The sequence below is a fragment of the Diprion similis genome, chromosome 2 (assembly GCF_021155765.1).
Source record: "Diprion similis isolate iyDipSimi1 chromosome 2, iyDipSimi1.1, whole genome shotgun sequence".
In the NCBI taxonomy this organism is placed as follows: Eukaryota; Metazoa; Arthropoda; class Insecta; order Hymenoptera; family Diprionidae; genus Diprion; species Diprion similis.
The window spans coordinates 11,029,166-11,053,353 of record NC_060106.1 but is presented as its reverse complement, the minus strand read 5'-3'; the positions used below and the strand labels follow the sequence as shown (position 1 = coordinate 11,053,353).

Below are 24,188 nucleotides of genomic sequence, written 5' to 3'. Positions count from 1 at the left end.
CCGTTTCGAACACCTGCTGTAAGATCCGTAACAAAATGAAACATGATAAACATTGGGGTTGATTTCGAAATTGTATGAGAGAAAAGCTACTTTTTTTGATTCGATTCTGGCGAAGAATAAACATGGGTAATTCTATCAGTCCAAGGACTGGATGAACTTTTTTAGAATCGAAAAACTTGTCTATTATATTAATTATATACATACACATTTGAAGAATTGTTATTTCGTTAATGTACTGTCGCTTTTAATTTTCACTACTTTTCTTTCTATATTCACTTACTCAGCGAGTGATCTACGATCGCAGCTTTGGTGCTGCTTATCCTCAAGTCAAATCTCATACCAAAGGGAGATAAATATATCTGAAGCATGTTTGAGAGCGGGCGGCGTTTTGAGGTTGTTATTCCAAGGGACCAGTGTGTCTAGATCAAAAAACCTAGTTGTGAGTCGTAATTGGCTGAAAAACTTGATCCTCTTATACCTACGTACTTTCAATACGAACATCCGGCGTTGCACGAAATCGGTAAATGCGGACACCGTTAAAGACACGACGATTATGCTTCCTCAAAAGAGGAAATCTTTGCGAAAAATGGCGTAAGGCTTGATTCACCTATCCTGCGACAATTAGAGAAGATCTAGGTACGAGATATGTGTCTATAGGTAGTGTATGTATATAGAATCTAAATACGAGGCGTCACTCGGCCCTCTCATTACGTGCTCGATTAACTTTCGGTGTGCACCAACCCCATTTGTCTCTCTCTCTCCCTCTCTCTTCCTCGGTCGCTCCGCAACCGCGTATTCGTGCTTTCTCTCCTGAAGCCTGCAACTCGAGTGGTAATTAACCCACGTAATAGAAGGAGCCGTGCAGAAGAGCGAAACCGAGGCCCGAGAAGAGGTCGACAGTCGTATTATACGTAGAAACTGAATTTCAACGCTCTGAGAAAGCAAATATTTGGCGGCGTGAAATATATTACCCGAAAAGCGTGCAAACTGGGTAACCGAATCACACGTAGGAGCGGAAAGATCTTATCATAGGTAGTTGCAAAGGTATAAAAGACATGTCCGTATGTGATAACGAAAGATTTATTCACACCTACAATGAGAAAGTGATAGTAGTGGTGATTAATCCGGCTGCAGGCAGGCGGGGAGGCGGGTATAAAGTACGTATATGCATAGGTACAGGTCTATCTACAGGTATGCAGGTTGTTATATGACAGGCTAATGATTGCGTAAGACACTAGGCATGTAGTGCGTGGGAATGCGTGTTAACTCCTGGTGAATATATAGAGCGAATAATGGCGATGGCGAGCGATTCACGAATAACGTACCGAAAAACAAAATCCGAATGATCGGTTAATTTTTTTCCGTGTAGTTATAATCGATCAGTAATTTTGCGTCTTGTTTCTTTCTTTTTCTTTTTCTCCTACAATGGCAGATTTTATTCACCGCCTGATCCGTAACCTTACTACATACGATATAAAATAACAATTATATCAATATTATGGCAAGATCATTGGTCAATAAATACTTTCCTTATATTCTGACTGAATTTACCAAACAATTACTGTAGTCGATTGTAATGACGTAACTCTTTTCAACAACTGTTCCGCATTCATCGTATCTTTAAATTTGAACTTTCGGTGTCAGGTTCCCTGATGACGAGGCGAACAGTTGCACACAGTACGGAAAGTGTGAACTTAGACAAAAAGTGATTTTTATTTTGAAACAAGGTAGATTTTTTACTCTTTTTCTTTGTAAACGTAATATATATATATATATATATTTACATATATATATATATATATATATATATATATATATATATAGAAGTTATTTGTATTTCAATAACGATGTAATTAGTTGGTAAATTTGGACATTTTTTAAATCTATATCCTACTTGCTATATGAACTAGAGTTTCCTTTCAGCGTCAGCCATGTCGTCACTATAAGGTAAATAGTGCGCGCAGAGACTATAATTTATACATATATGTATAGTTATATATATATGTATATATATATAATTGATAGTAGATCCTTACAAGATTTAGGTAACACTATATACACTTCAACGCTATATTAAGAATTAATATTGTTGTTATTATCATTATGATTATTACTTATTATTCAACAGTATAATAACAGAGTCCTTTCAATAGGTAATGTTGCACCAAGGCCCTTAATATTAAACGCACACTCAGGAACAGCGTCATTTATACTTCACTAGTTATTTTATTTTCTATCCGTTCTTTTTCTCTCTTTATAGTTTCGGTATATTTTGTATTTTTTCTGTTCTTCAATCGGAAATTCAGTAAATTTCTTTCTACAAATTGTCTATCACGTCTTCCGTCCTCCGGTTGCGACTTCTTCACGATCATGCCCCAAAAGAAATTCTTCACTTATATATGTGACACGATGTATATACATAACACACGAATTTCATTCGGGCAAGTAAACTCAGCCGTTTTTCACACGGTATCTTAAAACCAGTAGAGATCCTTCGAGTCCTGCACCTGCGACTCCAGACCTGTAACAGAGAAACGAAACGGAACGATTAGTCATCGTTATTTGGCACAACGTTCGCTAGAAATCATATATGCACCATAAATCTCTGCTGCAAGTATAATAACTACAGAAAGTACTTTTGAGCGCTGCTGCCGAAAACGCGGCGCAGTGCGATTGCAGTAATTCATGGATCTGACGCGTTCGAATAACTCAAACAATTCAAATTAGGTATTCGAGAACCTGCAATACCAATACACACTACAGGCTGAAAAAGAGAAAAGGAAAATTTTTGACGGATGCGAGGGTGCGGACCTGGTGACGGCACCCGCTGGGCGACACGCTCGGTCGACGAAGGAACGAACGAACGAACGAACGAACGGACGGACGGATGAACAGTCTTCGAAAGATGTCACGGAATGAGCCAGTTAAGATCTCAACTTTTCTCATGACGGGACGCTATACATCTGCATTTTATCTGCGATCTAACTTCGTGCAGGTTATACCCATACCCAGGACGCTGCAAGCTGCACTGATCATCTTTACCGATAGACCATACTTAAGGGGTTGAAACTCGTCGCAGACAAAGAGCCGTTCTCATTTCACAGGATCAAATCTGTCGCCCAACTCCTCGCGCAGATCGTATTGATGTATTCATGTACAGGCGCCGCACTTATCTATTATATCCTTGTAATGTCTCAGATTTTCCCCCGCGTGAAGATCCCATGATCATACGATGATTGCTCTCGAATGTCTAGTTTCGGACACGAAAGCTACGAGATTTAGGGAAAATCATTGCGTTGCAGAAGAACAAAAACGATCAACGTACAACGTCATATTACTTATTAAATTCATATCTCCCATGCACGTGACTATGCACGGCCGATCCCTTACCTGCAGCTTCAAAGCCGAATGCTACAGTAGCTTCTGGGAGTTTGATACACGTGCGATTGTACCGCACGTGCCGCTGATTTTTATCACAGGTGACGCAGCCCATGCGATTGAGTGATATTTGATGAAAGAATTCAGCGAGTCGGAAAATTATCCTCTCTTCAATAGCAAGTGCCCTTCACTTTTCAGGAATGCCAGTTTCGACAGAATTATACTTGTATCGAAAGAATCATCAGACGATGCACTCGAAAATCCGTTTGCGCAGAAGATTTCATAAAAACAAGGCACGCGAGGACGGATTGTCCACCCTTAGAAATCCGGTCTCACACCATTACACGCTGAGCACCCTTTGCCAACTGAGGGGTGACTTTATGACCTGGCAAATAGTGGCGATATTGTTTGGTCGATGCTCGACACCCCGCAGGGGTTGACTGGCCACACAATGGTCCGGTGGATAGGTCCGTGCAGCGATCATTACGCCGATAATAATTGCTCGGCAAATATTGCTGTGTTATATCGGTCGTTCAGTGATAGAGATCAGTGGCTCTGTGGAAATTCACTGAGGGGTGAAGAAGCTACCGTATATTTGATCCCACGGAGATTTCGCAGATGATAAATTAACGACTTTATACACGCGGTGCGGCATATTCGAATAACGAGAAACTATTTAATTTGGAAACAGCTTTTCACCGAAACAATATGGTATTATAAGTACCGCGGGATATTGAAAAAAACAGAGGAAAACGATGCTGTATTATAATTCGTCTGAAAAGAGAGAAGTGGAGCCGCACGTTGATGTTTACAAAGACTCGAGCAGCTCTGGGGAGGTTTCTCAATTTAAAACGAAGAATCACCCCTCGAGAGTCGAACTCGAAGCAGAGTTTCCTTTTTTCGTATATTTTTCTCATTTCTTCTTAATAACTCTCCGGTTTTCTTTGACAAGCGAGCTTTAAAAAACGTTCGCCCCGCAGTTTATCCGGCCAAGACACCAGTATTATATATATATATACATAAGTATTACACTGCACCTGTACAACGCGTATAAAAGCGACCCTTACACAGGCAGCACTAGCAAATATTGAAATTAAATTAAAGCGATACCCTCGCGGACGAGTCGGTCTGCAAGTGGCATGGCGCTCGGCGTCCCCGATATCTACTCAGCCCTTGAACCCTTGGACAAGGGATGCATGCAAAAGGTATAGCGATGACCCTCGACGGTGGGGTCAGACCCTCTAACCCTGGAATCCAATATACTCGCCCGCGATAAAGGGGAAGCTCTTCTATCCGTGTATTCTGGGCGAATCGCCGAGGCATAATTCTCCCTTCAGTGGAGCCTGCATGCATCGATAAGCTACAATTAACGTGAAATTAAACCGGTAAATCTCTCCCGCCTTACAGCCTACTTTGGTGCGACTCGATGCATCTGCGGGGGCTGCACGAACGGATCACTGTTAAATCTCATTGCAGTCAGGGACTAATGAATTATTATAGAAAATCAAGTGGCTGTTGAGTTACAGCATTGGTCCAAATTCGTTCAATTTCATTGGAAATATGGCGTGCAAGTAGTGATATTAATTCATTTCGAATCACGAAGAATCATACAACGTCATTTGGAGCTACTGCATACCTATAAGTCGAACAGCCTGAAATTTTGGTTTGCGATTTTTTCCGGAGTAACGTATCATTCTCAGTATAGTAAAATACTGCGTGTGAAATCGATTCACACAACGACGGGGATACAAATTGTCTGCAGTATATGGTAAAGACATCTTCTGATTTTCTTTGGGATAAAGAGAAGCGTGCTTCTGAGATAGATCCCCACCATACACTTTCCCATAGGATATAAGTATAACGTTGCCGTGTCTGTAATAACTAAACAAGTTTGCAATCAGCAGATAAATTTACGGAGCTCGTGTGACGTTCAGAGTTCGATATGAAGAGGAAGAAAGACTATAAAGCGGGTATGGTATGATATGACGGATGAGTGAGCAGGGCCCCCGTAGATTTGCATCGGAATACCTTGTCCTAATTAGGCGTGCCGCGTAGCGAAGTAGAGGGAAGTTTTTCACTCCGTTCAAAGGCTGATCGCGATCCGGTCAGTGACAAGATGAAGATGCATTACCGAGCGTCGATCGAGCAGCGATCGTCGTGAGATGCTGGATCTTAGCGGGGTGGAATCGCGCCGGTTTCGCGATTCGGATACGCGTTTCGTTCCGCTGATGCATATATTTACCCTGCAGGGTCGATTCGCGGGAACCGTTCGTTAAAATTCCATCTCGCGATATGCGCATGACGCGTCTACGCGTCGCTAATTAGCTATGATACGAGCGAAGGCCAATTATAATCTGTCGAATAGCTTCGAGATGCTCTGGATTTCGAATCGGCGAGACGAGCCGCCCCCGCGAATCTGGAACTAGAGGCGGAAATTGACAAGACAAGTCGGCGGAAGTCGAGAATCCCGAGCTGATCGCGACTTGCTCGGTAAAATGGCGGCGGCCTGACGTCACGGTGTTCACTCTTCACCTCCGACGCCGTGGGACAAGGAGAGTAAACTCGGGCCGAGCGACGGTCAGCCGAGCTGCCGGGATCCTCGATTGGTCAGCCCTCCGAACGAGGGAGTGGTCAGCGGCTGCATCGATCTGCTCAACCAGAAGGGGAAGCTCGACCGTAAGCTGCTCGCCGAGCTGCATCAGAGCTTTGTTCGTCCTCTGCGAGATCTAATTGGAAGGAGGGGAGACTGAAATCAGAAGTGATTTCGCGCAAGAGGAGGATAAACGAGGAGTCGAGAAGCCTGGGAAATTTGAAATGCTTTTTTACTTTCTCTATATTCGAAAATTGAGATCCTACATCTATTCGGAATCAACGGGAGTTTAGAATAAAAAAGAAAATATCTACAGTAGCTTCTTTCAATGTTCACGTTACAGAAATGGAAGCCTCTTCTCTGGATCCTCGGAATCCAGAATATTTAATTTGACGATTACGACCTGCAGACGTACGATAATCGAATAAAAATGAAATAACAAACCGACAAAGTCAGTTAAAGGGTTGCCTTCACACTCGAAGCAATCAAACCACATCGTGTGCACAATCAACTTGTCCAATTTAAATCGCTCCACAACTTGATTTGATAATAATATAAGTATATTTCTAAACCTTTACTTTGTTAACAACTTATGCTCGCTTTGGGATTCACGAGTGTGGACAAAACCGAAACCCCTTCGTTTTCCGCGGAAAGCTCGAGAAATCTAGAAACGGACATGAACGACACGCACTGCTGCACGAGCGCAGCGAAAGCACCTAGGACCTACATTCATCGGATCGTTTGGAAGACGATAAACTGCAGAATTTACGCGCGTGCACCAAGAGCATCGAAACAGCATCTACAACGGAAGTGGTATCGCTCATATCTCGGGATCTATTGCTTCCTAACACGAAACGGTCCGTGGTGAACGACGCGTGGATCTATAAATCAAGTAAAATGTATCGCTTGAATCGTCTGCGAACTTATGCAGGGATTTTCGAGACGCATGCACTAGACTGTGTTACAGAGTAGGTGTAGTTGAGTGTACGGGTTGAATTGTGGAGATGCGGAGAAGATTATTATACACGCGTGAACGAAGTGAGTTTTACAGGCTACAATAATTGGCGTATAGTTGGAGGAAAAACTAATTTGGTTTTAGTACATGTATGTACATTAGGAAAGGACAGTTCAATCGCAGTAGCCGATAATTGACGATTTTCAACACGGTGTCAACACGGCGAGAGGAACAAAAAAGGAGCGGATATCGCGATGCTTGCCTTCATGGATCGGCGTTCGAACAGGGGCAACATAGGCAAGGAAATGTGTCTTCGATTAGTGAATTAGCTACGGGAATGGGATGAAATTTGTCGCACGGAGGGTTTAGCGGAAAATTAATGGTTTCCCGTAAGTTGAAGAAACGAATAGAAAATACGATAGTAGATTAACCATCTTGAGCCTCGTTCACGAGTCTCAGTGTCCGTGTGTGTCGGTTCGTAATTGCTGTTTATTTCTCTTAATCGTGCTTAAACGGCAGCCAATTTATGCCGCTCGAGTTAATTTGCGCAATTAAATGATTACCGGCCAACCCGCTGAGCCGTCTACGCGCTTCCTAAACGGGAACTTTGTACACTCGATGCTCTCCCTAAGGAGCTTGAAGAGCTTCGGGGACGTGAGGTAACGAGTTTAAAAACTGGAGGCACTACCCGCTGCCTCGGGAACGGATTTTCCCCAACGTATATTGCATATATCCTCACGCACGCGACCAACGACGTGCAACTGCGAAATCAGCAAGCACGTTCAGATCACCTAGACGTACGGAAAAGCATGAGTATATCGAAATTTCACTTCTGCCATGCAACTGCTGATCGCTCGAATTTCCGAATTCGCGCTACAAGACGAATCGTGGCGCAAGGCCCGATGAATTGCGCAGGAAATAGCTCACGCCACTCGATCGGCATACTGAACAGAGCCCGGATTCCGACTAGAAAATTCTTTAGAACCTGTTCGATCGGGTTTGCTCAACATTCTGCAGTCTCCTCGAGCTCTGCGAAGCTTCGCGCGAATCTTATACGATTTGGCAAAATTACTGGTTCAATTCGACCGTTGGACGCATTTCACAAACGTTCTTGGTTTTGATTCAATTAAGGGCATTTTCCGCATACGGAGATATGATTTCGCCTGAAAAGCTGTTCAATGGGCGACGCAATGGAACCCGCGATCGAATGAAAGCTCCGCGGAACCACGAGAATTAAGCGACGTTATACCGCTGCTGCATGCAGCTTCGAGGATGAAAGACGGGCAAAGAGCTTCACGAAGGGCGGAGAACTGCGGAGGGTAGAATGAGTGACATCCCGAGAGACAGGAGCTGAAAGGGAGAGCCCGGCTTCTGGCAAGGCGGAATCTCCTCCTGACAAAGTATCGACCCGCGACGACCTCCGTCTCGGGCCTCTGCTTTGCGAACTATGGTTGGTATAAGGTATAAGGTATAAGGTATAAGGTACACCAACTGAATGTTTGCAGGCTTCTGAATAAAATTAATCTCTGTTATAGAGACTGAAATACGGATTTCGAAGCATCCCGTCGCGGCGTCGTAGCTTGAATTTATGCAATTCACTCCCCCTCGATTATTGGCATGTATGCCAATTGTTCTCAAATATCTCGTATACTTGGGAAATAGTTCTCGTGTCGGAAAGTAATAGAAGTAGTACGTTGAGTACTCATCAAATTATTATGTTCGTAAGACAACAACATCTTTTTTGAGAATAAAAATATTATGAAAAGGGCCCGGTCTACTTATAGAATTATAATAAGAAATAGCTGCTGCACGTCAAAGTTGTTCAAAATCTTGTAGATCCGCTCGACTTCAATGTGTTGATTGCTGATTTTATTGAGAAGATTAACCCTTTTTTAATCTCCGAGGCTTCTTTTAAGTCGACCATCCGATAATTCTATTTTTCGATAATAATTAATCAATACCATTCCAACTTTATAAAATTAAATATTTGCTACGAAGACAATACGAGAGAAAAAAGTGTTCCAGAGAATAAAGGGTTTTCCGACTAGAATCATCCTATATCGTAGAGTAAAATTGAACACATTTACTAAATTTTTAACCATCTTGAAATGATTTGAAATGACACATCGATGTCTGAGTTTTTGTATTTCTGTATTTTTTAAAGAGATCTTTGTAGCTCAAAAACATTATAATTTATCAGATACTGAATTTACGACTACGTAGTAATAAAATTGATGAAACTTGTCGTTTTTTGACCGGCACCAAATTCAATTACGTGTAAGATATCAGCGAAATTTCAAATCAAGTATAGATTCATTCCTACATTATACTCTTCGCAAAACTGTCCAACTCCGTTCTTCGAATAGTAATACGACATCAAATGAATTGAAATTACGTAATACCTACACGTTTTTCGATGCAATATTCTCCATCATCAATCGCAATATTTCACAGCATCTACAAGAATTATTACGTTCAAATCAAAGACCCTCCTTGATGTACATTCTACGAGGATGAGAAACATGCACGAGAAATTCACGTTCGGCGACGGTATCGTGGCAGCAGGCATTCAGCCAAGTGGGCATGGCTTCGAATAACGATGGGCGTGGTCATCCACGGGGTATACCACGAGTGTAGGTACGAGCGCCGTACCTCGACACGATTTTACCGAGAATATACCGCAGGCCGCACAGTAGCTTTGTCGCGTGGTCGTTAATCATGGGCGTCGAGATTTTGAGACAAATTTTTACAAGTTTTTTTCCACTCTTCTCCGACCTGCGAGACATATTTAAACTTTAGATTATATACCTACTTTGAGTCGAGTTATCAGAACTTTCAATCTTAACGGTGTGTAAATAAAATCCGTACTTTTGCATATACAAGTTGTATAATCGCGAGTAAAAATTGCGCAAACACTGCGCAGTCCTATACCTATATATCTAATATTTTTTACTAATTTACTTTATTGGATTTTTTATTTGTTTAACAGTTCAACTGAGCAAGATAAAAATTGAATTTTCATATCAGCAGCTTCATGACGCATTTCCGATGGCTTTTCGACGCGTGATTAGAGGGTTCACCTCTCACGGTTTCCGAGACGAGAGAGATCGGCTCTGTTTTATGTTTCACAGTTGCCCCTCGGTTTTTTGTCCCGCAGTTGAGGATCATTTCGGGAGAAGGTTCGCGACGGACGTCGCAGCGAGGAAAGGGAAGCTGTAGTCAGCGGGCCCATTAAGCCCTTATTAATTGCGGAGATCAGAAGGGCCGCGCTGGTCTTTCTTGCAGCCACCTGCGCGCCATCTCGCAACTCTAAAAACTCAGCACTCGTCTCATCGCCCCGATCTCTCCGGGGCCTTCTTCTTCTTCGTGTTCTTCTTCTTAAGGCCCCGGGAACCGATCGGATCCTCCCTGCACGCAGCTTGTTCAAAAGACACACGTGCGCCTCGCGGTTTCAACGAACATTTATATCTATATTGACTCTACACCCATGAATCCAGTCTCCAAGATAAGAATCGATAGAGTATTGCCAACAATGAAATCCAAGCATCTCTTACTGCAGCGATTATTTAGCTATGCCACAGCTCGAAATTATAAAATCCATGAATATTTTTCTGTAATTCTTGAGATGCCTGACGTGAAAAAAATCGTTAAGATTCCATTTGAACTTTTCTACCGCACCGCCATTCTTCAGTTCAACGCGCATGCATGTAGGTACTGTGATATAAGAATTGTGCTATAATTGAAAGTTAGCAACTCTATCGATAATCGTTCCATGGGAAAGGACAAGCTGAATTTACCAAATATGGCGGTCAATTATGGCGAAAGAAATGTCATTTGATTCAATAAAATAACTATGAGACTAATAATTTGTATCAAATCGCACCAGGTTTATTGAAATTGAAAAAAAAACTTTCTTTCGCAACTAGAATCGATTTTCATATTTGTTGAAACGGACCTTTTTTTTTTCGAGGAATAGATTGAATCAATATTATGCATGAGTAAATCGCCACGTGATTGCAGACTTGTGGATTATGTACTTTTAAACGGATTAATAAAATATAATTTTCTTTCACCATTCAACAATTTAGATGTTATAGAATGGCGTGTGATATACAGTATTGATTAGAATTTAAACAATGCGTTTTTTTTCCTGTATTAGCGACAGAGCAGCTTCGTTTAAAAAATCTGAACCGGTTTCTACAGAAAGAGGCAAATGATTAGTAATGAAAGATTAAATATCAAAAGTAAAATCCGCTCTCTCATTACAATCCCGTTCGTAAATAATCCGAAAACTTGTTGAATGCGAGTCTTCTATCTCTAATTTAATCGAACGGATCTGAATTTAACTTAGAACACCTCGTATAAAAAACTATATTTCACCATAATCCTGTATAAAGTGACAACTAAAAATCACATCCACACAAGTAAAACGATACATTGAACACGGTGAATTTTTTTGAGATAGGGACAAAAATGTGAAAATAGAAGTTTCACAATACCACGTGTTTTCGAAGTTACGAAAATCTCTAACGGAATTTCCAAAATGTAGTAAGTCTAAGTATGGAAAGTGAAAAATGTAAAAAGTTCAACTATACTATAACAGAAACCCATGAAATATTACAGAATCGTCAGAGTTCCACAACACATTATTATTTTATATAACACATTCAATCACCTTTCCATGATCAAAAAGTTGTACGCGTAAAAAGTTTGGCGCAATTTGAAAAAAAAAAAAAGAAAAATTGATATCGTGAATACCCATAAGTTTTCCAATCTCTCCACGTTTTCACCCCAGCCGATATTTCTGTCCATCACACTTGATTGAGGATATCTCCTCGTGCCATCGAAAGAAAAGCGCTACTCACCAGGAAGGGGTGCGTAGGGGCCGTGAGGATAGGGTGGCGCAGCCGCCGGGTCCACCAGGGACTGCGGCGGCGTGGCGGACGTCCAGTCTTTGTAGGAGGCGGCGGCGTGCGCGTGGTGAGCGGCGGCGGCTGCTGCGTGGTGTGACGTGTGGTGCCCCAGCCCCCGGGCCCCGCCGAGTAAGAGGCCGCCGTACCCCGCCGCCGCCGCCATATTGTGGTGATGGTACTCGTGGACGGCTCTGTAACGGCGGAAGAAACGAATATAGGACGATTGGAAAATCTGGCAATTTCTGATGTTTTTTCTAATCCTTTGGATCACACATTTTTTGTGTTTCAATATTTTGGCCTGAATTTTCTGATTCGAGGATTTTTCTGGTCGCTGATAAGGAATCTGAAGTCAGAATTTTGTGATTTCTAAATCCAAGATGGTGGATATGAAATCTAATAAACTATCGTAATTCGATGATTTTGGACGAAGCTTGTTACTCGGGGGTTATATTGAGGAACGAAAGTCATTTCAAGTTGTAGATGAACTGTGACATTAAGGCTAGGACATGGAAATTTTTTTGTCAAACACTGTGACTGAAAGGGTTAAGACGGGATAATGCACTTGCGGGCATAGAAGCTTTCCATATCGAATCAAAAAGGAACCTCGTTCATATGCTTTTATGGACGTTTGATTTCGGGTTCGAAGAATAATGATTTAAATTTCTTTATTTATCGCAGTGCGACTAGAATATACTCGAATTGTTGTTGCTGTTTTTTTCTCACTATAGTCACGTGGGTATAATATCATGACAAAGTGAAATGATGACTTAAATTCAGCGATTATGGTGGAGATTTTTTTTTTACGATCTGAAGAAATGTTATATGAATCAAGAAAAATAATATAATAACAATAATTTGGATGATATACAGTATAACCACATTTGGTTGAATCAACCAAACATTTCTTTCGCTATTACTCTTGATAGTCATATTTTGTAAATTTAACAACTTTTTTTCTTCTTTTTTTTTGTGATAATGTAATCAGTACCCGTAATAGTTTTATAGAAATATGAGCAACCTTATCGAGAAAACATCTCTTTAATTGATGTAGAAAGCTTTTCAGACAAAAACACTTGTTCAAAAATTGAATGGTCTTTGAATGGATCGTCAGCGATTACCTGTGGTGATATTGCGGATAATGAGGATGCCATGGATCCGCGGGGTAGTCGTAAACGTCCCCGGGATGTTGGCTGTTCCAAAACGATGGTGGAAAATTTCTCGCTGACATTGGAGACGTATTTTCTGAAACGAATAGAAAAATATAATAAGATTATAAACAGAAAATAAAAGTATGTACCTAAGTTCTATTCTATAAAATTATAAGTTATGGAAGAAATTTCCTGCGTGAGAAAAAAATTTTCCCTGCAGTTGCAGACGATGTACGGTGAAAAATATTTTCAAGAACACTCAGATCGGATGTAATTTTGCAATATAACTGAACACATGAGTGGGTACAGATTTTATAAAATATTGGGACACAGCCGACGGCCGGACCGAAAAAGAAAACGTAACACGAAAAATCGATTCTTATTAGTCACAAGGCGGCTGTATATCTAGATGAACGGTAGCGAACAATATAAGAGGGCATAAAAAATGCGGATCGATAATTTTGGGTCCGCGTTCGAAGAGGCGTCGGTGAGAAGGAATGGGCCTGCGTGTCCGAAGCTGCAAGGGTCCGATCCCACGGGAATTCTTGGTGTTGGGAAAAGGAAGAGGACCGAAGAGGGCCGCCCCCGATGTCTTACATGCACCCACGACGGACACGAAGATCGGCTCCCTCCTACCGGCGACGAGTCCTTGACCGATTGTTTTACCTCTTTTTATACCAGCAACTTTTTCTTTTCTCGCTCTCTTCCTTTTAACCCATTTTTATATCCCTGCAGGTTACCCCAAGCTTGTATCTGGAGGATGCCGACCAACCAGCTTGTGAAATATTCCTTCACAGCTTATACGATCAGCGCTCTGAATATTCTAATGCCCTATTAGAACACCTACTTCTGCGACTTTGGAGCAATGCTGCGCTGAGAAAGGATTTCTACGCTATTTCGAGTTGGATATTTTTAATTTACCAGTCCCAGGATTATAATTTTATACGATGCGATTGAACAGATAGCTAATCGTTTCGATCTAGATGCTTGTTCTTTATCCGAAACAAAAATTAAAAAATCCCTTGAAGTGAATTTTTCAGTTCACCTTGTAAATAGTGATTTCTACATTGTAACATATTCCTGTACTTGCGAAAATAAATAAAATCAACTTATGGTATACAAGCTAATAATTTCTATAGTTGTAAAAATTAGCGTTCGACTTAAAGAGAATTTGCAAGTTTTGTTTTTTGCATGAAAATTTTTTAATCACGTAGGTATATAAATAGAGAAGCCTAAAATAATAAGTAAGAATTCGATAAAACTAATACAACGTCACTCTGCATGCAATCGAATATGTATACGTTAGACTGTATCAAAAAAATCCATAATTTGTTTTTCAAAATTTAAATTGAAAATATTGTTCGAAATGAAAAAAAAAAAATACGCTGTCCAAATTGCAGCTCTTCATATTGATATTTATGGGTGCCTCATCAGTATTTTCTATTTTTGAAAAAAATAGTCGATTTTTTTATACAGTCTAGTTTACATACCAATATTACAAAATCAGTGAAAATCTATAGCTAACTGTAACATCCGCAATTATCTTCCGTGACCTAAACGAAAAAGTGCGACGCGACTATTTTCGCGGTAAAAAGTATAAGAAATTGTTGTCTCAATTACACCGAACGCAACTGCTCTCCGAATAGCTGGAAAAAAATAAAACGAATCCGTAGAGATCTTGAAGTAAAATGAAGGTAAAAGCCAATTTATAATTATACAGATTTGGGCAGACGCAATTTGATAAACAGCCCTGCAAATATATATATATATATATATATGATCGATGTAAACAGCAGCCTTAGCACCGGAATATTTGCATAGGAACATATATTCGCACCGATGCGATGGAGGAAGAGCTGGCGGTTCTTTGCGTTGAAAGAGCGTCGGCGTCGTCGGCGTCGGCAGAAAGAACGCGGCGAAGAGCAACACTCAGTTTCTTTAATTGCGTTAATAAATAAGGGACGATCGGCCGCGACGCTATCTCGATTCCCGCACGGGCAAGCAAATCGCAATATTTAACGGGAAAGTTTCGGAGTCCGAGGGGACGAAACATTATGCGAAAAGATCCCGCGACTGAACCAATCGTGGCTACGCAGCCGACTTTAGCGAGCCTCGCGAAATACGCACACGACCTGCTGAACGAATAGACATGTAGATTATAGAAGCTGGTATCCACTTCGCTCGTATATGTATACATATGCGTCCCGTCATTCCATTCGTGGGAAACAATGCGGCCAGATTTTTTTATTCGAGTTTATACATACATATACATACATATACATCTATTCGCCGTGAACCAACACTCGCCTGCGAAGAAGCATGCTTAAGGAAAAACGTGTTGACTCTCAAGCTTCGTTGTTTTCGGTTGGAATTGTCTATATAATGGAAGCCTTGATACTTCACCGCGCTTGTCAATAAACCTGCAATCTTTATAAAGTTTCAAAACGAAGCCAAATCATTTGAGCTTTTAAGTCTGCCGCACCGTAGCGGGCACATATCGAACGGCCTTATAACGAGAGATGTCTGTAGAGGTAGGTACTTTTCTATACAAGTGTAATATTAATACTTTTTCTCCCTGAAAGTTAACTCTTCGAAGGAAATAAGCCGTTCTACGCCATATAACGGAAGAAAAGCTCGCGGTGTCGAAGCGTCGTCGCAGGATCGTCGTGACGTAGAATAATTGCGACGGTGTTGAGCTGCGCGCTCCGGCGACTAGACGAGTGTTAATTGAACGCGGAGAACCGGGGCGACTCGCTCAATTGCACGTATTCACCGTCATTACCATTTCGATGTAGTCGGTATCGCGCGCCAGCGATTTTACCCGAAAAATGAAGAGTCCAGACAAGGGGAACCGCCCGACTCGTCGCCGTTGTGTTTCTCTGTTTAAACGAAGCGCGACCGTTTGCTCTCAAGATTAAGCGATCTCGATTACCAGCCGCAGCTCAGAACGCGAAACGCGTTGCGGCTAGAAACTGCTACGAGGATCTGTTGAGTAAATAAATCAGGATGAATATATCGATTGTATCCGGTGATGTTCTAACGATTGCGCCAACCCGCGTAGCGCACGCATTTCGATTATCTATAATACCAGAGCCGATCGTCGTCGATTGTCATCGGTCTCTTCCTACGCTTCTCAATACCTTCGTCTTAAAGAGACGAGGACTCCACTGGCTCTAACCTTTTTACATGTAGCCATCAGAGCGACGGACACAAGCTATTCGTACCGCGTTTGAAGATCATCTCTCCGCGCAGACGATCGATCAGATAAACGCCGGTACACCGGGGCAGTAAAGCCCGGTCCAGGAACGACACCAAATCGGGCTGCAGGGGCGAGTCGTGAGGTTAGTTTGTGTGTCGCAAGGTTCGAAATACAGACCATTCCCAACTCAATGAAATCTGTTTGAACGAATCGCTCGGTTCAGAATCATTCGGAATCCATCACTGGATGATCACCGGTAGAGTAAAATATTCCCATCAATTCACCAGCAAGAGATGTACTTTCTGGTTAAAATTGCACCTCGAGTTCTAGTGCCAACAGCAAAGTATTATACGACACTAGAGTCCAAGAACTCGATCAACGTTCATTTGGCATTCGTTGAAAGTCGCAATTATGAACCAGTCATTCGGAAGACAGCTGCTATTAGCACTGGTTATATAGGTCTGCACGTTTATCGTGGCTCCATTGGGAGTGGTAATAAAATAGAGATGTGCCTATTCGTGGAAACCGATCGGTACGTACAAGCTGACTGACCGAGGAAGACGCGACAGGGTATATAAGACACAAGGCACTGGATGCAAGGTTGATTTCTCTTTCCTCGTCGACACCCCGTCCGGTCCGTTCCTCTCGAAAGAGCCGGGCGATACGCGAAGCATTCCGGGGCTAAAACCGTCTCCTATTTGCCCCCGCGCAGTTCCCTACCCTGGAAGACCCTCCCAGCCCTCCTCGAGCCGAAGCTCTTAATTTACCTCTCCTGCATCCGGCGGGGTAAAGAGGGAGGAGAACGGAGGGCTGCGGAGGCAGCAGCCACATGACAATTAGGTCGTGGTGTCTTGAATTCTAAGCAGGCTAGTGAACTGATCCTAATTCCTAAGCTGCGCGAGCTGCACCGCGTCGTGGACCCGGGGATATATGTGGCCTTAAACGACACCGATATAGCCTACGAGGATCGCTTGCCAAAGCGGTCCCTGCCCCTTTGCCCCCCTGCACCCCGGATCCGTCCCTCGGCAACGAGGAGAGACGCGCAGACAGCATCGCCTACCCAACTCGCAGAGGGCTTCCTCGGTTCCTCTCTCTGCCCCCCACATCCTTACCGCCGAGTTTTAACTCCTCCGCGAGAGACCGACCAGAGAACAATTGTTAGAGGGGCTTGTTAGCGATGTCGAGCTAATGGCACACTTTATTACTCGCGAGGCGTGCAGCAGCTTGCCAAAGACGCGACCGCTAAATTGTTTTAAGATTAATCTTCGTTTAGTTTTCACAGAAAATCACACCCCGGTATACACACGATACGGCTGCAAACTACGACACGATTTTTGCCCATATGTTACGCTGCAGCATGTCGCGAATACCGACGGGAAAACAAATTTTGTTTTCTTGATATTGCTCGTCACTCGCCAGGTTCAAAATTTATATGCTTCTTCGAGTCAGCGGGGAGAATTTGAAAATTGCACTCACCTTTCAACTTGTCGTGGGTCAAGGCCCTTTGGAAGTGCTCGTCAACCTCCGAGGCTGCGTCTCCTCGGTAATGGGTAAATACCACGCAGTTTGCGTTCAGGTACTGCGCCCTGCTTTCTCCGTCGTCCGAATCCTCCGTGCCGCCACCACCCACAGCTGAAAACGCGGATCGTGATTAGTTATCGCTTGAAATTTGACTATTGGATGAAAAATGGGCTCGGATAATTCTTCTCATTTCGCAGAACACAGCTTATCATAAAGCTATGGTTTGTATGTGATTATTGAACAATGTTTATCGAATGTCATAACCGTTTATGCTGCGACCGAGCAAGGTCCCAAGACGGCAAAGAATCACACTGTCATGACGGTTCGGAAAGTATGCATGACTATAAACCATATGATTTATAATGAAAATCAAACTTACGTTATTATTATGTAGAGACATCAAGGAGAGTAAAAGAAAAACAGTCTCTACTTGTATTATACATATGTATACAGAGATCTCGGAAGATACAACTGTAGCGAGGAACTGCTTTCTGACGATGGAAGAGGTCAGTTTCAACAAGTTTTTCTTAAGAAAATTCAGGTTACACCGGTCTCTCTGACAGAGAAAATGACGATATACCTACCGCGTTACGTTTTCATATCCCGTTTTACTACCTACTATATTCTCTGAAGTATAAGATACTAACAGCTATTTCCTTCAGCGCCTAGAGTAAAATCATGTTGCAAGAAAGATGGCAGTTATAGTATAATCGAGTACGACTCTAATGTATGTGTCACATTCCTTGAGAAGTGACCCGAACGGTTCTCAACAAGAGTTACGCGAATATAAAAGTCAGTTTATATAAAGCCGAGGGTATTTTTTGAAAAAGTTATTTCCGAGTGGGCAGAAAAACGGACACTATTTATAGCAAGATCGAACAATGTGAAAGTTTTTATACACAGCCACATTGAATAACGTAAAAATAGACATAAAATTCTCGGCATGAGCTTCCAGAAGCATCGCTTGTTATTCTCTTATGACTCTATATGTTACAGATACCTTTCCACAAGACTTCGCCGTCTGTATAATGTGCCACCTTTCTTTCCTGAAATATCATTTTCACCCGATCAAAGGTTGAAGTAAGTCTGATTTCGAATATTTTGGTTGCCAATTGTGACAGCAAAATAGAATCGATTATGAATTTTAGAGCATTGCCCAACTGTCCGACAGGATCACAAACTAATCCAATTGACGAGAATTCTTCTACACACAACGAATGTCTCCTAATCAGGTGTGAAGAGGTATGTAATCGTGGAATTCGAGCCTGATATCACCTACCTATAAGTCCGAGATGTTTCGACCACTTTCAAGCGGCAGTAAAATCCTCGGCTAAAATTACTCATCACAACAATATGGCACTCACCGTCAGTTGATCTTTCGTCGTCGAGGGCCCGGGACCCCTGCGAGGTGGTCGTTGCCAGGGGGGGTCGCGGCTGAGGCGTAGGTCTAGGGGATGCCGGGCTGGGTGCAGACCCGACGGAACCAGCGCTACTGGGTTGACCCTGTGGCACACTTCCTCCACCGCCACAAAGCTCGAGGCCCGCTGCTTCCAACGATCTTTGATGGACATTGAGCTGCAACAAGGAATTGGAGCTGCGTTGAGCCTTGGGCATCGAGTTACATGCACTAGAGGAATAGCTTGTGTCGCATCTTTGTGGCGCGACTGTACCTTTACGACAAGTGTCAAATTGCCGAGGGGGGGTATCCATGGCGAACTAACAATAAGTCAGGGATGAATTGGAACATTGTTATGTAGGCGGGTCTTGCAGATGGATTGGACTCAATCGAATCACCAGAGGAACTTGAAGAGATGAAGTGTAATCCAAGTTTTAAGTACCCTGAGAATGTGGTGACATGTTTCGATCAAGACAAAAGTGTATGTAAGCCGAAACTTTGCGAGGAAGCAAATGGCGCAGCTGGCGAACAGCGGAGGTCGTTGCACGCCGATGAAAGTGCGAAAATTCATCGACTGGGTGATAAAACGAGGACGTCGAGACTCTCGCGGCCCATTGTGTGTCTCGAGAGACCACAAATAGCTGCAGCGTAGTTCGCGGGTGCCGCATTGCGGCCGCGAATAAGGGGAAGAAGGTGAAGAAGCGCATTTTTTTCGACAACGGCGCCTCGGCGTTACAATTCCGAATTTCGGTGTAGGTGAAGGGTGACGGGATTCGGGAATCTGGAATCGGGAATATCATTCTCTCACGCATACGCCGACGGGGTTTCTCGTTAGCCAAGCTTCGTTTCACGTGTTTGTTGTGACACGTCAACGTCTTTTATACTAGAGGTCAACATTTTCAAACCAACCCACTAACCAGGCAATTTCACAGTAATCTTGAAGCCCTGTTACACTGACAGCTACATCGTCACTGTCCCGCTAAGAGAAAAATCACCGCTTCGTGGCATCCTCTTACCAAGCCGGATCACGCGGGACTCGAGGAAACGATTAGACTGAACTAAACGTGACCACAGAAATGTTCGCTTTCAGTCGTGGTGAGCTCGTATATCCAACGGCGAAAAAAATCAACCATTAGATCGAGAATTGATAAATTAACGAGGCAGTGTCAACACTCACTTCAGAGCCGCGGTATTGTATCGGTGATTTAGATATAGGAAGAATAACCAAAACTAATTTCAACTGAAAAAATCCATTTCATTCAACTTCACAGTGTAAAACCAGTAATTGACAAAACTCTTTAACAAATTCCCATTCTATGTTTCGATTTCACTGTCATACGTTCGCATCGTCATGATAGTAGAATTTGCATTAGTACAAAAAATCGCCTCATGGACCAAGCTTCGTCAAAAAAAGTTTTCATAATAGTTGTCCCTCATACGCAAAGTTTGTCGTCCGTAACCGTTATAAACAATTGTCCTATTTCAAGATCACTTCAGTCTTAGTCTTTCAGCCAGTATCCGCGACCAGAGTTGGCAATTGGTAAACAACAAAACAAGCACAGCTAATCCGTAACGCCTGTTAGAAAATGGAACAAGACACCTGCGGCGCATCTTGACGGGGATCAAAGGACGAAGTAGTCGCTTATCTCCGCAGGTCTTTCGAGTTACAGGATCAAGCCGCTTTCAGGGAGCGCGTTAACCCGCAATATGCCAGCAGGTGCTTGTGTTTCTCGACGGATATTCAGCAAAGCGGAATGGAAACCGCCTCGGAATCGTGGCGGCGGTGATCCTGGGATCGGTTGCGGCAGGTAGCCATTGTTCACGCCTGCACCCTCGGAATTAAAGCACCCCCGCATAATATGGGCGGGTTTTACGAGCGATAGCCTGAGGTCGGCATCACGATTCCGCCATGCGGTTGGACTCTTGAGATATAATAATTCCCGCGAGACTTGCAAGCTAACCAATTACATCCATACGTCAGCGTCTCGTCGCGACCAGAAATAATCTTGCTCTGAGCGCAGTGACACATACAAACCGACGAGCTTCTAGGTCCAAAGGCCGACGGAGGCGTCGCGGGCGTCGCGGGTGAGTTAGAAGCGAACCGCTGTGTATACGCCTCCGAGATGTTATCATTATCTGCTCTAATAAACCTGGAGCCAGAATTCCTTGAGGCAGTGAATCACCCCGACGCAGGGAGACGATGCGGTCCGTCGCCGCGACGCCACCTGGTCCCAGAGAGGACGACTCTCAGCCGTCTGCACGTGGCTCCGTAACGTTGGAAGATTCGCGACCAACGACTCTGATCTTATCGAAAAATTTACACTATTTGGCGAAAACTTGTTTCCCGTCTTCGCTCGAGAGGAACGGCCTTTTCTCAAACGCATTTTGTCCTCGTGGCGCAGCCGGCTAATGTCTCACTGCAAGTTGAGATTTGAGACGGCGTACGGATTAATTGCGCTACGGCCACGGCCAAACGTCCGCCTTCCTGTCAATTTGTGAAATGATCCACTGGCGGTTCGTTGGAATTCAAAAGGCCGAGATAACTTTATGATTGCGAAATATCGAGTATTAATATACTTGACTTCAACTGAAATTTTTATATCAGATTGCAAATTGCCTCATTTTTAAGTACCTTGTAGGCAAAAAGTGATTCATAATCATCGAAATTCAATTTTTTCAACGCCTTATACACATTACTGATTAAGAAACACGTCGCTAATCGTGACATTCGTCATTCTGAATTAACTTGTAATTAGCTGTGAACATTAATTACAGTCATTTAATCTGCGCAACCGTTAAAAAATTCTATCTTCCAACTGTAACTGGTTGTACTTTTTTCTTTCTTTTAACCGTTCGATCAAATTAAATCAAAATAACACAATATTTTTCACCAATAAATTAAAATCACTATTGAATTGATTATAGGACCGAATTCCATTGTCTAAAACATAAGCTAGGGCGAATATTCTCAAGAATTCAGAAGATACCTACATGATCCGACAAACGTCATCGCGCAAAAGACACGTCAACATTTTCGCAACGGTGCCACAAATAAAATTCAAATTTGAAACAAAAATTCTTCCAAACTCAACCATATATATGACTGCGAAACATGAATTGTATACGAGTCCAAATCAGGATCATGTGAAATTCATAAACGATAAACAAGAAAAGAATTAAAATATGCCTTTTATGTATAAGGTCAAAATGGTGTTCGCGATGATGATAACACCAAAACTCCAACGTCACAGATTAGAAACTCAACGAATTACCATCACTACATACCACAGGATATAGCGATAAAAATTATGTAAACCGATTAAATCGTGTCCCTCGTTTCGAAGCCGGATTTTGAAATCTACCTGGCCGCCGCTGCCGTTGCGCAGGCACAGAGCCTCGGCGTCGACAGGACAGTGGCCATACTTTATCACATTTATTTTGTTTTACCCGCTCTCTCAGCTTATTTACGTGAACGAAAATGTAGAAGATTAAATCAACCCGCGATCACGGTAAGGTTCCCGCGGGGCCGACCGCATCCCCCACCCGTGTGTATAGGTATACCTATATATCTATGCATAGGTATAAATATATATATGTATGTATATACATATACCTATGCCAAGATCGCGGTGTCGGTCGGTTCCGAGGACGACAATGTGGTAATTAATCGAGGTGAGAGAGAGAGGCGACATCCTTCCACCCCCTCCCCCACCCCTGTCGCCTGCCCGCCTGCCCCTCGCAGCATCCCGAGGGACTCTTCTTTCGAGATAGTCCCCGCCGGGCACCGGGTAGCTCGGCTCTGCGCCTGCAGCGGGAACCTCGCGGCCCTTCAAAGCATTCCATCCGCAGCTCTCCCCTCCCCCCCTTCGTCTCTTAGCCAACCCCCCCACTACCCACCTGGGGCAGAGACACCGCTGACAATGAGTATAACTGGCGCATGTTTATTTTTTGTTCATCCGTTTCATAGATCTTTGGAAATCTTGCACGCGCGGTTGTCACCGGATCTCCCACGCGACGCCCATTAAAATTCTGAATATGCATATCATCGTCATGACCGCACACAGCACAGAGCCAGCCGACCTTCTAGCTTCAATCTTGCTGATAAAACTGTAACAATCTCACCCGAGTTACGCGCCGGACGTTACAACGGCGAGGGGGTGAGGGGGGGGGGGGGGAGGGTTGCGCGGTTTATCAGACCCATGCGGTTTATTCGCGTGTTTCTTCTCACCTGCTGGCTTGCGATAATATTTCAGTCACGCGCGCTTTTATTTTTAACGCCGTGTTATTATATGGTCTATGCTTATAAGTATATACCTATATACGGTGGTTTAATACTTATGTTATACGTGTGTAAAGTACACAAGCGTTTACGGACAGAATGCGATGGCTAGATTGAACTGGGCGTGAGGATTTATTAGACATGCAGCAGGCGAGATTGAGAAAGAGAGAATTATAGAGGGAGGTGAAGAGGATGAAGAAAATTAGCTAAAGTAAGAGTACTAAAACGTCCGGCACGGTGCGGTACATCTGTGTCACGATGCCCGCCCGCTGCGGAGCCGAGGTTGTTCCTTTTCCTTTCTTTCTCCTTAGTTTGTTTACCTTTTTTTATTTTTTACAAATGTTTTTCCCCTCGTTTTGGTACAGAATTAATGCCGTATTAAAAGCCGGTGCCATCTCTCAGAAGAGGGACGTGGCGTCGTTTATAATTGTCGCGGTAACTGGCTATTAACAATTATTCAAAATCCAAGCGAGTACGGAGGACGGGTGAAAAAACAGAGAGGAGAAAAGGAAGAGGAGAAATAAGGAAAAAGATTACAAGCGGCAGGGACAAGAGGATAGTTTTGGTAAGCGGGGAAAATCAAGCGATTAATTTTACAAGCATAGACCCGCTAATCCGTTCCGATTAAAAACCGTGATTAAAATCCTGCCGGCGCGGCGTCCCTTCGGCCCGAGGCTAGGCATGTTCCCACATCAATTCGACTACCGGTAAAATAAAAAAAGGGTGGAGGATCTCCGTCGATCTGTTCTCCACTGGCTTCTATACTAGGCGGCGAAGGGAGAAGGGAGAAGGGAGAAGGGAGAAGGGAG

The 24,188-nt window shown here is 43.2% G+C and overlaps 1 protein-coding gene across 1 annotated transcript in view; it reads right to left on the bottom strand.

The window, feature by feature from the left end:
• Positions 1-1,818: 1,818 nt before the first annotated feature.
• LOC124416130 (protein vestigial) overlaps positions 1,819-24,188 on the bottom strand; it is a 51,043-nt gene continuing 28,673 nt past the window's right edge. Inside the window, exons 2-6 of the mRNA XM_046897022.1 lie at positions 19,069-19,279; positions 17,660-17,815; positions 12,955-13,078; positions 11,789-12,027; positions 1,819-2,521 (exon numbers count right to left, since the gene is read on the bottom strand). Coding sequence (XP_046752978.1) covers positions 2,475-2,521; positions 11,789-12,027; positions 12,955-13,078; positions 17,660-17,815; positions 19,069-19,279 — 777 coding nt within the window. The 3' untranslated portion in view covers positions 1,819-2,474. The remainder of the gene's footprint in view (positions 2,522-11,788; positions 12,028-12,954; positions 13,079-17,659; positions 17,816-19,068; positions 19,280-24,188) is intronic.